Below are 13,667 nucleotides of genomic sequence, written 5' to 3'. Positions count from 1 at the left end.
TAATAGCTGGGTATGATAGGGCAGTTTGTCACAGCTAGCGCTGTGGGGCTTGTAGACATTTGCTATCTTAAAGGCCCCAATCCTGCTGATATCGGTGTTCCGTGGAAGGGACGTAGGCTATCTCTGCCATTGTTAATTCAATATATATAGGCTGCCAATGCTTTGGATGGGCAGCATAGCATATCATGTCAAAGCCATTGACCTTGCATCTTCCAGCTTATTTGAGGGGATATGGTTTTCTTGGATACAGATCATATTAGTTGCGTGTTGCTGGACAAGAGTGCTGATTAATTGTCATTGGGCAGCAGTTAGACCCTCAACATTGAGTTCCAAGATGCGGCATGCTATAGTGATGGTGGTGGAACTCCTATTGCTAACAGTTATGGATGTGGTGATATGGGGATTGTTGAAGCCTGAGCTTGTGAATTTGGTTTGTTTATAAGCACATCATGTTGCTCGTTCTGGGTGAGTGTGCTTTACACTCAATTTGGTTCTGTTTCGTTCCTTAGCTCTAGAGTCGCCAGGTATCGTTAAGATACCGCCACAAGTTTCAAGTTCAGACCAATAACTCAATACACCAGTTAGTAAGTTCAAACAAGACACGTTTATTATAATACAGTTATCTACTAATTATGCATATAAAACTACAAGACTAGACTAATCCTACCACTAACAGGCCAATACTTATCTGGAATAAGGGAACTGCCAGATCAGGGAACAACGGCCTCTTGCTTTGTCCTGGATCCGCAGGCTTCCAGTCGGTGTGGACTAAAGGGGTCAGGAGTGTCTACTCTCGTAGCGTGCGTTGTATGACACTTACTTGATGGCGGCTGCTGTTGGCCAGGCCTCTCCTTCTCAAGGTTCTTCAAGAGCTGCTAAGATGTTCTGCTGGGAGGGCCGGCTAATAGAGCGAATCAGTTCTGGGACCTGACTTTTATAGGTCCCAGGGGCTTCGTATCCTTCAGGGCGGACCCTCTATAAACCTGCAATCGATTGGGTCTCTTCCCAATCGATTGATTTGAATTTCCCCAATAACGGGGTGTCCCTCGATCACCGGGCGGTTCATTACACCTTATTGGTGCCCTTTGTCTTAGACTGTACTGGCGCCAGAATGTCTGGCCTTCCATAGAATGTTAAACTGTTGTGTCCATTGTGCCTGGGAATCACCGTAAATCTCTTCATTAATATGCGCAGCTCGTTAGTTACAATTCTGTCGGGTTTCTGTGGCAGCTAGAATACAGGGGATTCTGCAGACTGCTGGTTTCTTTGCCAATGTCCATTTTACCCTGTAATCTTTGCGTTCTTCCATTTTGTGTGAGAAAGTGGCCAACCCAGGTGGCTACACTTAGCTTCCCCAATTTTTGCTGGGTACTGATGGGTGACGCGCCATGAACGCTGATCCATGCTAACCCAGCAAGTAATTGGGAAAACAAATTGAATGTTATCGTTTATTGCAGGGGTAATTGAATACAAAAGTAAGGGGGGTTATGCATCCTATTGGTGAAACCACACCTGGAGTACTAGTTAAAGTATTGGTCTCATTGTTTAAGGGAGGACGTAAATGGAAGCAGTTCAGAGAAGATTTACTGGACTAATATCTGGAATGGGCGGGTTGTTTTCTGAGGAAAGGTTGGACAAGGTGGTATGTATCCACTGGAACTTAGAAGAATTAAGCAGTGACTTAATTGAAACATGTAAGATACTGAGAATTCTTGACAAGGTGGATGTGGAAAGGATGTTTGCTCTTATGGAAGAACCTAGAACTAGGAGGGTCACTGTTTAAAAATAAGGGGTCAGCTATTTAAGACAAAGATGAGGAAATTTATTTTTCCCGAGAGTCGTGTGTCTTTGGAATTCTCTTGTTCAAAAAGTAGTTGAAGCAGAATCTTTAAATATTTTTAAGGCAGAGGTGGAAAGATTTTTGATAAACAAAGAAACTGAAGGTTTATCGAGGATATGAGGGAACGAGGAGTTAGGTAATCAGATTAGCCACGATCTTTGAATGGCGGAGCAGGGTCGAGGGACCAAGTGGCCTACTCCTGCTCTTAATTCATATGTACATTTGTTCTATATTGTAACTTCACCAGATTTGTACCTTGATTTTAGTTGGGCTTGTTGCTTCTCATGGCATTCCCTCCTACTTATCTCATTGAACCAAAGTTGGTCCCCTGGCTTGATGAGGGGGGTAGAGTGGGGGAGCCCATGAGGTTTCAGATTGCAGTGGAATACAGTTCTGCTGCTGCTGCTGATGACCCACCATGCTTCATGAATGTCCAGTTTTGAGCTACTATAATCTATCTCATTTAGCACAGTGATAATGCCACACCTCACTATGGAAAGCCCCCTCATTGTGAAAATAGAAGTTCATTTCATAAGGATTGTGCAGTGATCATTTCTACAAATACTGTTGTGAGCAGATGCATTTGCGATAGTTAGCTTGATGAGGACGAGGTCAAGTTGTTTTTTTCCTTTCTGTTGGTTCTCTCCATCACTTGCTGCAGGCTCAGCTGGACAGCTTAGGAGTCTCCCCATCCTGAATGACGACAGTCATTCCAGTGTTTGTTGCCTCGTTGTTCTTGGTGATTATGCTGGACCCCAGAAATTTCAGTGTTGAGAAGGGGGCTCCCCTTGAGGGAATTTTTACTAGTGCTTCCAATTGTTGGCAGAATATATTAACAGTGGAGAATATTGGACCTCCGGTGACATCACACAAGGTGAGGATGCTCACAACACAGCTCCCATCAGGACCCATTTTTGAGACCTTTTAGCCCGTTTGTTTCAGGCAATTTCTTCTCATAATCATTTTTATTGAATATAGAAGGTTCCTAAGCTGCTGGAATGCCAAAACAAGGGCATAAATAACCCACAGAAAGAAACTCATAGATCGAGGCATCATGCAGCTCCTCCATGGAAAAAATGGCAGCGGTGGCAGCCTCCCCGATTACTGCAAATATGCTGGCTAGCATGTTCACCAAGGAATTTGTCGCCCACTTCGGTAATCAGTGGAGGCGGATGGAAGAAAACCTACAAAGGCCGTTTGAGGAAGCCTGGATCCTGTGCAGGTGGAATCAGAACAAAATGGTGGAATAGGTTTTTTTTTAAAAAAGCATGACGAGGTGACTGAAGGTCTGGGAAAAGTGCTGACAAGATACAGGGAGCAGCTTGACTCGCTAGAAGCTGAGATAGCTGTGGTGGCTGCTGAAAACAGGCATCTGAAGGCTAAAGCTGCCGACTTGGGAAACCGATCTCGGACGTGGAACCTCAGTCGTGGGGTAGCCAGAGGGAATAAAGGGTCCAAACCCAACTGCATATCTTGCACAAATGTTTGGGAAAGTGATGGAGAGGGTGAATCTGCATCTCCTCCAGAGTTGGACGGAGCCCACCGGACTCTTCGCCAAATGCTTCGGCCGAATGAGCCACCTCGGGCAGTAATGGTGTGCTTCCAAAGTTGCCAAGAAAGAGAATGAGGTGGGAAGGCTCACTGGGCTAAATCGCTGGCTTTTAAAGCAGACCAAGCAGGCCAGCAGCACGGTTCAATTCCCGTACCAGCCTCCCCGGACAGGCACTGGAATGTGGTGACTAGGGACTTTTCACAGTAACTTCATTGAAGCCTACTCTTGACAATAAGCGATTTTCATTTCCTTTCATTTCAAGGCAATCCTGTGTGAATATACCAGAACGTGGGAGCTGAGGTGGCGAGGAAGTGGGCAGCTGTCAACAGGGCTAAAGCCACCTTGTACAAGAAAGGAGTTCGATTCGGGGTGGTGTATCCAGTGAGACTGCGGAGCGCTTATGATTCAAGGAACTTTTACTTTAATACACTGGAGGAGACGGACGCCTTCATTAAGCATGCACTCGGTTCAAATTAATGACGCTTTGCTTGGTTTTTGACTGCTATGGGTTGAGAGGAATACTGGGATATCCTATATGTAAATAGAAACAAATTACTGCGAATGCTGGAATCTGAAACAAAAACAGAAAATACTTGACAATCTCGACAATCTGACAGCATCTGTGGAGCAATTAAAGGAGGTAACGTTTCAAGTCTGGATGACTCTTTGTCAAAGCTGGAGAGAACTGGAAATAGGGTCAGATTTATACTGTTTTGGGGGGGTGTGTGTGGAGCGCTGGGGCTGGATAGGGGGCCAGCAATAGATGGAGGTTGACAAAGACATTGTGAACAGAAAGATAAAAAGAATGTAAATGGAGGTGTTCAGGCTAAGAATGGTGCTGAAAGCGGCACATAAAGAAATTAGAATGTGTGAATGGCAGAACAAAGGTGAGCCATGTGTCAAAGGGCAACTAGGAACAGGGAACAGATGGACTTAAGTGGGGTGTAGGAGGTGGGAAATGGTGAGGGAAAAACTGATCTATGGAAGAATTTAAAATAAATTGCTAGAAATAAAAATGCTGTGAAGATGGAGGAGCGAGTTCACAGTCTGAAGTTGTTGAACTCAATGTTTTAATGGGTTAGGTTAGGGGGGGTGTTGGGGGGGGGTGTTGGGTTACGGGTATAGGGTGGATACGTGGGTTTGAGTAGGGTGATCATTGTTCGGCACAACATTGAGGGCTGAAGGGCCTGTTCTGTGCTGTACTGCTCAAAAAAAAAAAGTCCTGATGTCCTATATATATTTGTTGGGTGAAATTCTTCTAACCTTGCTTTTTCTTCTATGTGGATAATTAGGGATTTATTTCATGTATGGTTTGATTATTGGTGGAGAGGTAACTTCTATGAGAAGTGTTGGCTCTTGTTTCTTGTATTATAGTTGGAGTTATATTGCCCCTGTTTGGGGGGGGGGGGGGGGTCCTGCTCCGCTAGCATTCAAATTCAGCTAGTTAACTGGAGTGAGATGATTCGACAAACTAAGCATCTGGGGGTTCGGGTTTGGGGGGGTTATTTATTCAATATCAATATGTATATTTGGAGGAGGTGTTAGTTGGAGGAGGGGGGTGTTGCTGATGATTACGAGATTCTCTTTGCTTCACTCTGTGGATGGGTTTGCTGGCCATCTTGCATGGGCCTTGGGTTTGCTTTTCTTCAATAGGAGCTTGGCAGCCCCTGGCAGTGGAAATGGCTGACTCGAGGATGAGGGAGGATGGGAGGTCCCCAGTTTGGTTCGCCACCTGGAACTTAAGGAGTTGGGCGCCCCGTAGAAAGGTAGAGTTTTTTTGCCCATCTAAAGAATCTTAAGTGCTGATATGGTGTTTTTGGAGGAGACTCATTTGCAGATAAAGGATCAGACCAGACTGCAGAAGGAGTGGGTGAGCCAAGTGTTCCAATCGGGCTTTGATGGACAGGCCCAAGGTGCAGCGATCTTGCTTAATAAACGGGTTCTTTTTCCGGCCACTAGGACTGCAGTGGATCCCAATGACTGATTCATGATGGTTAATGGGTCTTTGGCGGGCATGTCGATGGTACTAATAAATGTCTACATACCGAATTGTGATGGTGCGACATTTGTTGGAAGAGTGTTGATGACTTCCGGGGATGTGCTGAGCAGTTGCACATCAGGTGGTTTTATTCCAGAACATTCACAAATATGCACTTTTATGCGAAATTAGCCCAAAAATTCTGTAGTATCACACCCTCAAGTAAGAAAGGGAAGGGACAGAGCCAGCATGTCAGCAAATGGGAGCTCAAAGAGATGGCATGAGCGGAGGAAAAAGACACGCGCAACAGGCGGGCAAGCCAGCGGACCCACGAGGCGAGGGGGCCTTAGCCACCTGGGAGAAAGGGAGACTGATGACCTGAGCATCAGCTTCTCCCCACTCCCACCCGGAGATGGATGGAAGGCATTCCTTAGAACAAACTTCCTTATGAATGAACTATCTGCGATGAGAGAGGCGATACAGGTGGAAATCCAGGTGGCGGTCAAGATGGCAGTAACAATCGCCATGCAAACAGCGATCAATGGACTGGGGAAGAAGGTGGAGGCACAGGGAGAAACTATCCTCCAGCTGGAGAACGCATTGACAGACCAGAGCGACAGGATCGTCACCTGGAAGCTGAAATCAGAAGGTTGGTAGTGACCCAGGGGACCTTGAAGGGGAAAGGTGAGGACCAGGGGAATAGGTCCTGACCCCAGAACATTCGGGTTGTGGGCTTCGGCTCAGAGGGGATCGAGGGCAGGGGCCCAAATGCTGGGCAATTTAGTCGAGGCGGACAGCTTCCCCACCCCTCTGAAGATCAACAGATAGCAAAGGTCGCTCCGGTCAAATCCCAAGGCGGGCGAACAACTGAGGGCGATGAAAGCGAAATTGAACGCAAAATTGTATCAGGACCGTGAGAGGATCCTGGGGTGGGCGAGACAGACAAAGGCGAGTGGCTGGGAAGGTCACAGAATCCGGGTCTGTCAAGACATTGGGCTGGACTTGGCAAAACGGGCCGAATTTAACCAGGGGAAATCGGCCCTGTACAGGAACAGAGTAAAATATGGAATGCTGTTCCCAGCCATACTCTGGGTCATGTTCCAGAATAAGGAACACTACTTCAGCACCCCGGTGGAGACGGATGAGTTTCTTTGGTCGAACGGCCCGGACAAGGGGCAGGCGAGGCGGTGATGCAGAGTAGGAAAGAGAGAGAGAAAGAAACTTGATGGACACATGATAGGTTTGCGCGGGACTGTGCTGCCTCACTTTGATCAGAAAGACCAGATTGCAGGGACGGGTGAGGACAGTGGCACACGGGTGAGGCATAGACAGAGGGAGCAGACAGTCTGCGGACATGAGACTGGGTAAGACCAGCCCTGGGAGGGGGGGGGGGGGGGGAAGGGCACCACACTAACGGAAATAGCTAGCGCAGGAAATGCGATGGCAAGGGGGGCTGCGGAGCACCTCCCAGCAGTGAAAGAGCACCTGGCTAGGGGAGAGGAGGGGAACAGGGACAGGGAGGGGGAACACAAAGTAGGAGGGGATAGTAGGGGGTACGGGGAGGAGAGAAGAAACAAGAGGAGAACAGTAAGAGAAGAAAGGGTTTTGTGTCAGATTGGTTTCAGCAGGTAAAGTGCAGGTTGAGGGCACAAGATAGCGCCACAAGCAGCTACTTTGGATGGTTCTTAAAACTGAGCAAAACCCGGCGATCAGGGCCTCTCGCACAGTTGGTGGCCATGTTGGGTGCCCCCTGGATAAAGGGAAATATGGAGTGCAGGGGCCCGGCCTCATGGTGAGAACGGTGACCGTGGCTATTTTGGACGGCCCCTTACCAAAGGGAAACTTTGGAGTGCAGGGGTGCGTCCATGGGCCGAGTGGCCTAATTCTGCTCCTATGTCTTATGGTCCACCAGGTAAATATGGTTGATCATGCAGGAAATGGGCAACATAAACCCCCCACCAGGATTATCACCTGGAATGTCAGGGGACTTAACGGCCCAGTGAAAAAATCCAGAATCTTCGCCCATTTAAGAAGTTTGAAAGCCAACATTGTCTTCCTGCAAGCGACACATCTGGGGGAGAAGGATCGATTGCGGGTAAGCAAGGGCAGGGTGTTATGGGAAAAGGGCCACTGGGGAAGCAATACTGATTAGCAAGAGGACGATGTTTTCGGCGACAAGGATGGTTACGGACCTAGGAGGACGGTATGCCATGGTCAGCGGTGTGCTAGATGGGGCACCGATAGTCCTGGTAAACGTGTATGTGCCCAACTGGGACGACACCGATTTCATAAAAAATACCATGGTGGAAATCCCGATATCGACACACATCAACTGATCATGGGGGGCAACTTCAACTGCATGCGGGACCCATTGATGGACCGATCAAACTCCAAAATGGGGAAAAAAACAAGCATGGCTAGGGAACTGGGAACTTTCATGGTGCAGATGGGGGCAGTGGATCCATGGCAGTTTCTACACCCCGATGAGAAGGAATTCTCGTTCCTTTCACCGGTGCACAAGGTATAAAGCCGATTTGACTTCTTTGCAGTGGGAAAATCAGTGCTTCCAAAAATAGTCGCAGCAGAATACTCCACGATTGTCATCTCCGACCATGTTCCACATTACGTGGATGTAAGGTTGGAGACTGGCGTACCCTACGCCACACATGGAGCTTGGACACGGACCTCTTGACTGACAAGGTCTTCTCCAGAAAACATCTCAGGCCATAGGCGAATCCATCACTAATAACCAGAACAGGGAAATCTCACCTTCCATGTTCTGGGAGGCACTGAAGACGGTGATTAGGGGAGAGATTATAGCCCACAAGGCTCGTAGAGCTAGGGAAGAGAGGGCAGCTTGGCAACGACTGATCAACTCCATCCTGGAGGGCAACAGAAATACTCTTGAGGCCCCGACCTTTGACCGGCACGGTAGCCCAGTGGTTAGTGCTGTTGCTTTACAGCGGCAGGGTCCCAGGTTCGATTCCCAGCTTGGGTCACTGTCTGTGTGGAGTCTGCACGTTCTCCCAGTGTCTGAGTTGGTTTCCTCCGGGTACTCTGGTTTCCTCCCATAAGAGCTGAATGACGTTTTGTTAGGTAATTTGGACATCCTGAATTCTCCCTCCGTATACCCGAACTGGCGCCGGAATGTGGCGACTGGGGCTTTTCACGGTAACTTCATTGCAATGTTAATGTAAGCCTACTTGTAACAATAAAGACTATATAGAGCTACTGGCGCAGAGGAAAAAGCTGAAAATGGACTTTAACCTACTGTCCACCAGGAAAGCAGTGCACCAACTCCGCTCCGACACTGGGGGGGGGGGGCCTTCTACGAGCACAGAGAAAAGGCTAGCCGCCTGTTTGCTCACCAGCTGAGAAAGCAGGCAGCCACGAAGGAGATAGCACAGGTGAAAAATAGCAGAGGCGGACTGGTAGCCAAATCAAAAAAGGTCAACCAAGCGTTTGAGGTGTTCTACCGGAGACTGTACACCTCTGAGCCTTCTGACAGGGACCCGGGGATGAAAGTTCCTCGATCAATTGGAAATGACAGACAGAGGGAGCTGAAAGCATTAATAGGACTTAGAGGGATCATGGAGATCATCAACTCCATGCAGATGGGGAAGGCGCTGAGACCTGATGGGTTCCCAACGGACTCTCGTAAAAATTCACAGCAACCCTGGCCCTGCACCCACATGTTCGCAGATTCATTAGCAAGGGGCATCCTGCCTCCAACGCTAACACAGGCCATGATATCGCTGATACCCAAGAATGACAAAGACCCGATGGAATGTGGATCGTATAGACCCATTTCACTGCTCAATACACACAAAGGTCCTGACAAGAGACTGGAGAACTGCGTACCAGAGGTGGTTGCAGAGGACCAGAAGGGCTTTGTCAAACTAAATGCGAACATCAGACGGTTGTTGAATGTGGTAATGACTCCCATCTGGAGAGAGAACGTCAGAGGTGATTGTCTCCCTGGACACAGAAAAGACCTTTGATAGAGTCGAATGGATGTACTTGATAGAGGTACTGGAGCGGTTTGGGCTAGGGACGGGCTTCACCTCGTGGGTCAAACTCCTGTACAATGCCCCCAAGGCGAGAGTTTGGACCAACACCACCAGCTCTGAATATTTCCAGCTGCACAGAGGCTCAAGGCAGGGATGCGTGCTGCCCCGCTCTTGTTCACCCTGGCAATCGAACCCCTGGTACTCGCTCTGTGAAAGGCTGGAAGGGCATCCGAAGAGGAGGCAGATGCAGATGACCTGCTCCTCTGCATCCGGACACACACAATGGCTTGAAAGTAACCATGAAGCTCCTAGAAGAGTTTGGGGCCTTGTCGGGCTACAAACTCAACCTGGGCAAGAGCGAGGCATTCTCGTTGAACCCGAACGAGGGAGGGACAGAGCTGGGGGAGTGTACCATTCAATCTAGTCCAAAGCAAATTATGCTACCTGGGGATCCAGATAGCCCATGACTGGACAGGGATCAACAAATGGAATCTGACCAGTCTGGCGGAGGACCTACAGATTTATGGGTATCCCCGACTGCCCATCGCTCCATTGATTAAAGTACACTTGTCTGGTGAGCAGGGTGAGAAAGTGGGATAACCTCCCTCTGTCCTTTGAGGGCAGGATCCAGAATATAAAAATGAATATTCGCCCAAGGTTTTTTATTTATTTTTCAGTGTCTTCCACTTTTTCACCTTTGCTGAAATCTATAAGTTTGTGGCCTCTTGTTTGGGCAGGTAAGACCCCAAGAGTCCGTAGGCATTCCTTCAGAGGGACCAGCAAGTTTGGGGGGGGGGGTCAGGCGTTACCCAATTTGCTGGTTTATTATTGGGCGGCCAACATCGAGAAGGCACTGGGATGGTTTGGGGAGCCAGGCCCCATATGAGGAGAGTTGGAGGAAAGGTCCTATCGGGGCTCTAATCGAAGGGTTTTGGAAATGGCCCCGCTTGGCTTCTTCCCTTTTGACATACACTTCGAACCTGGTGGTGGTGTCCACTCTTTAAAATGTGGTGGCAATTTAGGCAGCATGACAAATTGGGATCTATGTCATTGCTGGCCCCTATCTGTGGCTCCGTCAGGATAGACACATCGTTTATGACATGGGAAGGGCCTTGGGAGTTTTCGGTTCATATTTGTGGAGGACGGATTTGCTAGTTTAGAGGTATTATCGATGAGGTTTCAACTTCTGGGGAAAATCTTGTTCCGTTACCTCCAGGTATGTGATTTTCTTCGGAAGGCTTTTCCCACATTCGCCTTGGCTCCATAACCCTCCCGGTTGAGTAGGATCCTATCATTTGTAGGATCTGGTGGGGGGAGCATTTCCAGCATCTATGGGCAAATTCTGTCAATGAAGGTAGTCCTGCTGGATGACGTGCGGGCCAAATGGAAGCGAGATCTGGGACCTATTTTAGATGATGTGTGGTATGAGACCCTTCGCAAGGTGAACTCCACATCCTGCTGCACTTGACTTAGTCTAATTCAGCTGAAGGTAGAACATAGGACTTGGCTAACTAAAGCTAGGATGAGCAATTTCTTTTCGGGAGTGGGAGACAGGTCTGAGCGGTGCTCTTTGGGACCTGCTAATCACATCCATATGTTCTGGTCATGTGCCAGGACAGAGAACTTTTGGGCCTCCTTTAATACATGTCAGCGATTCGTAACATTGATTTGCAGCTTTGTCCTTTTGGTGGCTGTTTTCAGGGTATCTGACTCGCCAGGGTTATGGACGGGGTGAAGGCGAATGTTCTCGGCTATGCCTCACTATTAAGCTTGAGGCGATTTCTGCTAGGATGGAGATCTTCTGCTCCGCCCGGTGCCTCGGTCTGGTTGGGTGATATTATGGAATTTTTACATCTGGAGAAGGTCAAATACACTGGAGTTGGTCAAATGGTTCTACCCGAGGTGGTGGCCCTTCATTGTTGGGGGTGGGAGAGTTAGTTTTCATGTTTGGGGAAAGGGTGTTTTGTTTTTTCTGAAACTGCATTTTGTAATATCCATTTTTCCATGATGCTATTGTGTATTATGTTTGTTAGAAATTAAAATTCTTTAATTTTTTTTAAAACAGTGGAGAATCCTGTTGCCAGTCTGGCTCTAGGTGTACGCAGCTTGAAATCCCTGTCTACTCGTTTAGTCCAGGAAAGGTTCTGAATTTGGCCTGTGCAGACCTTTCCTTGAAATTGGGGAAGGCTGTAACAAGCTGGTAGATTTACAGGTGCCCAGTTGCTTAAACTCTTTTGGACATTTTAAATATTTCAATTTGTAGTTGTCCACTGTTAGTAAATGCACCTCACAGTTGAAACAAACCAGATTCAAAATAGGTTCTTAGCTTCCCTATCTAAAGTTAAGAAATGGAAATTAAGTTCTCAGATAATGGTAAAATCTGCCCAACTGCAGTGTGCAGTCATTGGTTAAAAGTAAAATAAGGGTGAGGTCTTATGTTGATTTATATCCCTTACAAAGCCAATAGTTTGTGATAGCTAGCAATCCAGAATTACAATCAGCACTACAGGTGACTAGACCTGACAGTGCTGCAGAAGTGCAGTGCTTAAATTGCATTTAGATTACATCAGTTACCACAAAGCTCTCCATTGTGTGTGGAAAGTTGGCAAACATGCTAGATTATAAACTTCATGTTTGCTTTTATCTAGATTTCTAAACCTTTTTGTTTTCATTAATATTTTAATATGTCTGAGATGCTTCATGACATCATATGGGGGTTCTCTTGAAACACATTCTCAAATTGGCTAGAACAGCAAAGTAAATTGGAACACTGTAATGATCTGTGTGGGAACTGATTACATCAGCCAGAAAAGGTTACTCTGATTGGTCAGCAGGCATGGTTTGATTCCCTACCTAACTGACTGTGTGTACTAACCCTTTGTGGAGCTCACCAAATCCTGTACACACCCTAGAGTAATGTAATCTCTTTCAATACTAGTCAGTGCTTGGAGTATGTGACAGGTACAGTAATCCATTGATGCATTATAACATCCTGAGTGTGCTACATTACTGAAAGGGCTTGCAAGAGACAAAGAACTCTAGCTAAAGCAGCTGGCTTAATTTTAAAATGCCATCTTGTTCTCCTAACTGCTATCTTTTCCAAGCTGAGGTAAGATATTCACAGAATTACCCTTAAGGTTTATGTCCTATTCTGATATCATGTGTCTTTGTTGGTGTGAGCTCATAATACTAACAGAACTGTCTAAATCCAATTCATTTTAGCATTCAATGACATCCTTCAGTTATAGTGTCAGGGGGAGGGGGTGATAGAAACCAAGTTATTACCATACAGCTGATTAATTTGCCACAATTCACTGTTTTACAGTCCTTTAAAAATGCAATAGATTAACATTTGAAATGTTTGGAAGAGGGAAAGAATTGCGTGCAGTTGAAAATCTCAATGTTTTGAATAACCTGAATGGTGAATGGAATTTAGTTTCAAAATTTTTGTTTCTGTATTTCTTGCGCTAACTGATTTAATTATTACAATATTACATATTTAAAATATTAAACAGTGTGGTGTACATTGCTTAACCAACTTTTTATTGTATAACAATGAGTGGTTATTTTCTTTTTGGTAGGTTATTAAAGTTTTCAGCGAAGATGGAACAAGCAAGGCAATTGAACTTCCATCTGACATGACTGCTAGAGATGTCTGCCAGCTGTTGATATACAAGTGTCATTGTGTTGATGATAACAGCTGGACATTAATCGAACATCACCCACATCTAGGTCTAGGTAAGAGCATCATAAAATACAAAATTAACTTTGGGATCATTATTTATTTTTATCATTTGGTGTAGAAAAGTAAAGCCTATCCAAAATCACTCTTGACATTCAGTGTTTCATAGATATTTTTTACATAATGCAGTTAAATGTTTATAGATGCTGGTGAGGGGAGCAGGAGTAAAATCTGAGAAAAATGTTGCTTAAGGGCCCAAGTACTGTATGCACAAGTGAGTTAGGGCTGAAGTGATATTTCTCATTTAAATTAATTTTAAAGCATTTTAGCCTAAACTATCATTTTTTGTCATTCTTATTGATGCATGGTTTAGTGTTGCAGGCCTTCTTTACCTGTTTTTTGAGATGACCGTGTCAAAGCATAGCAACTGAGTTCAGAGCTAGATCTCACAATGTGAGTGACATGCTGCAGTTTGTTATTTAATGTTTCTTAAACCGTAGAAATGGTAAACGGGAAGCAACAGATAACATGGAGATAGGTAGCTTTAAAAATCCCTGAAATACTTCATCGATTCTTCTGTGACACTTCTATACCACTATCAAAAT

At 46.2% G+C, this 13,667-nt stretch overlaps 1 protein-coding gene across 3 annotated transcripts in view; it reads left to right on the top strand.

Moving 5' to 3' along the window:
• The window catches only part of LOC119966291 (growth factor receptor-bound protein 10-like), a 200,718-nt gene that overhangs the window by 111,857 nt on the left and 75,194 nt on the right, over window positions 1-13,667 (top strand). For 2 of the 3 annotated variants that reach the window (XM_038797747.1, XM_038797748.1), the window contains exon 3: window positions 12,962-13,118. In XM_038797747.1, the coding sequence (XP_038653675.1) occupies window positions 12,962-13,118 (157 nt within the window). Of the gene's footprint in view, window positions 1-12,292; window positions 12,490-12,961; window positions 13,119-13,667 lie in introns of those variants that run through there. The other variant, XM_038797749.1, reaches the window with a different exon arrangement.

This window comes from Scyliorhinus canicula, chromosome 5, assembly GCF_902713615.1.
Source record: "Scyliorhinus canicula chromosome 5, sScyCan1.1, whole genome shotgun sequence".
Taxonomy (NCBI): Eukaryota; Metazoa; Chordata; class Chondrichthyes; order Carcharhiniformes; family Scyliorhinidae; genus Scyliorhinus; species Scyliorhinus canicula.
Note: the sequence above shows the minus strand (reverse complement) of the source record. Positions and strands in the feature narration are given on the sequence as shown.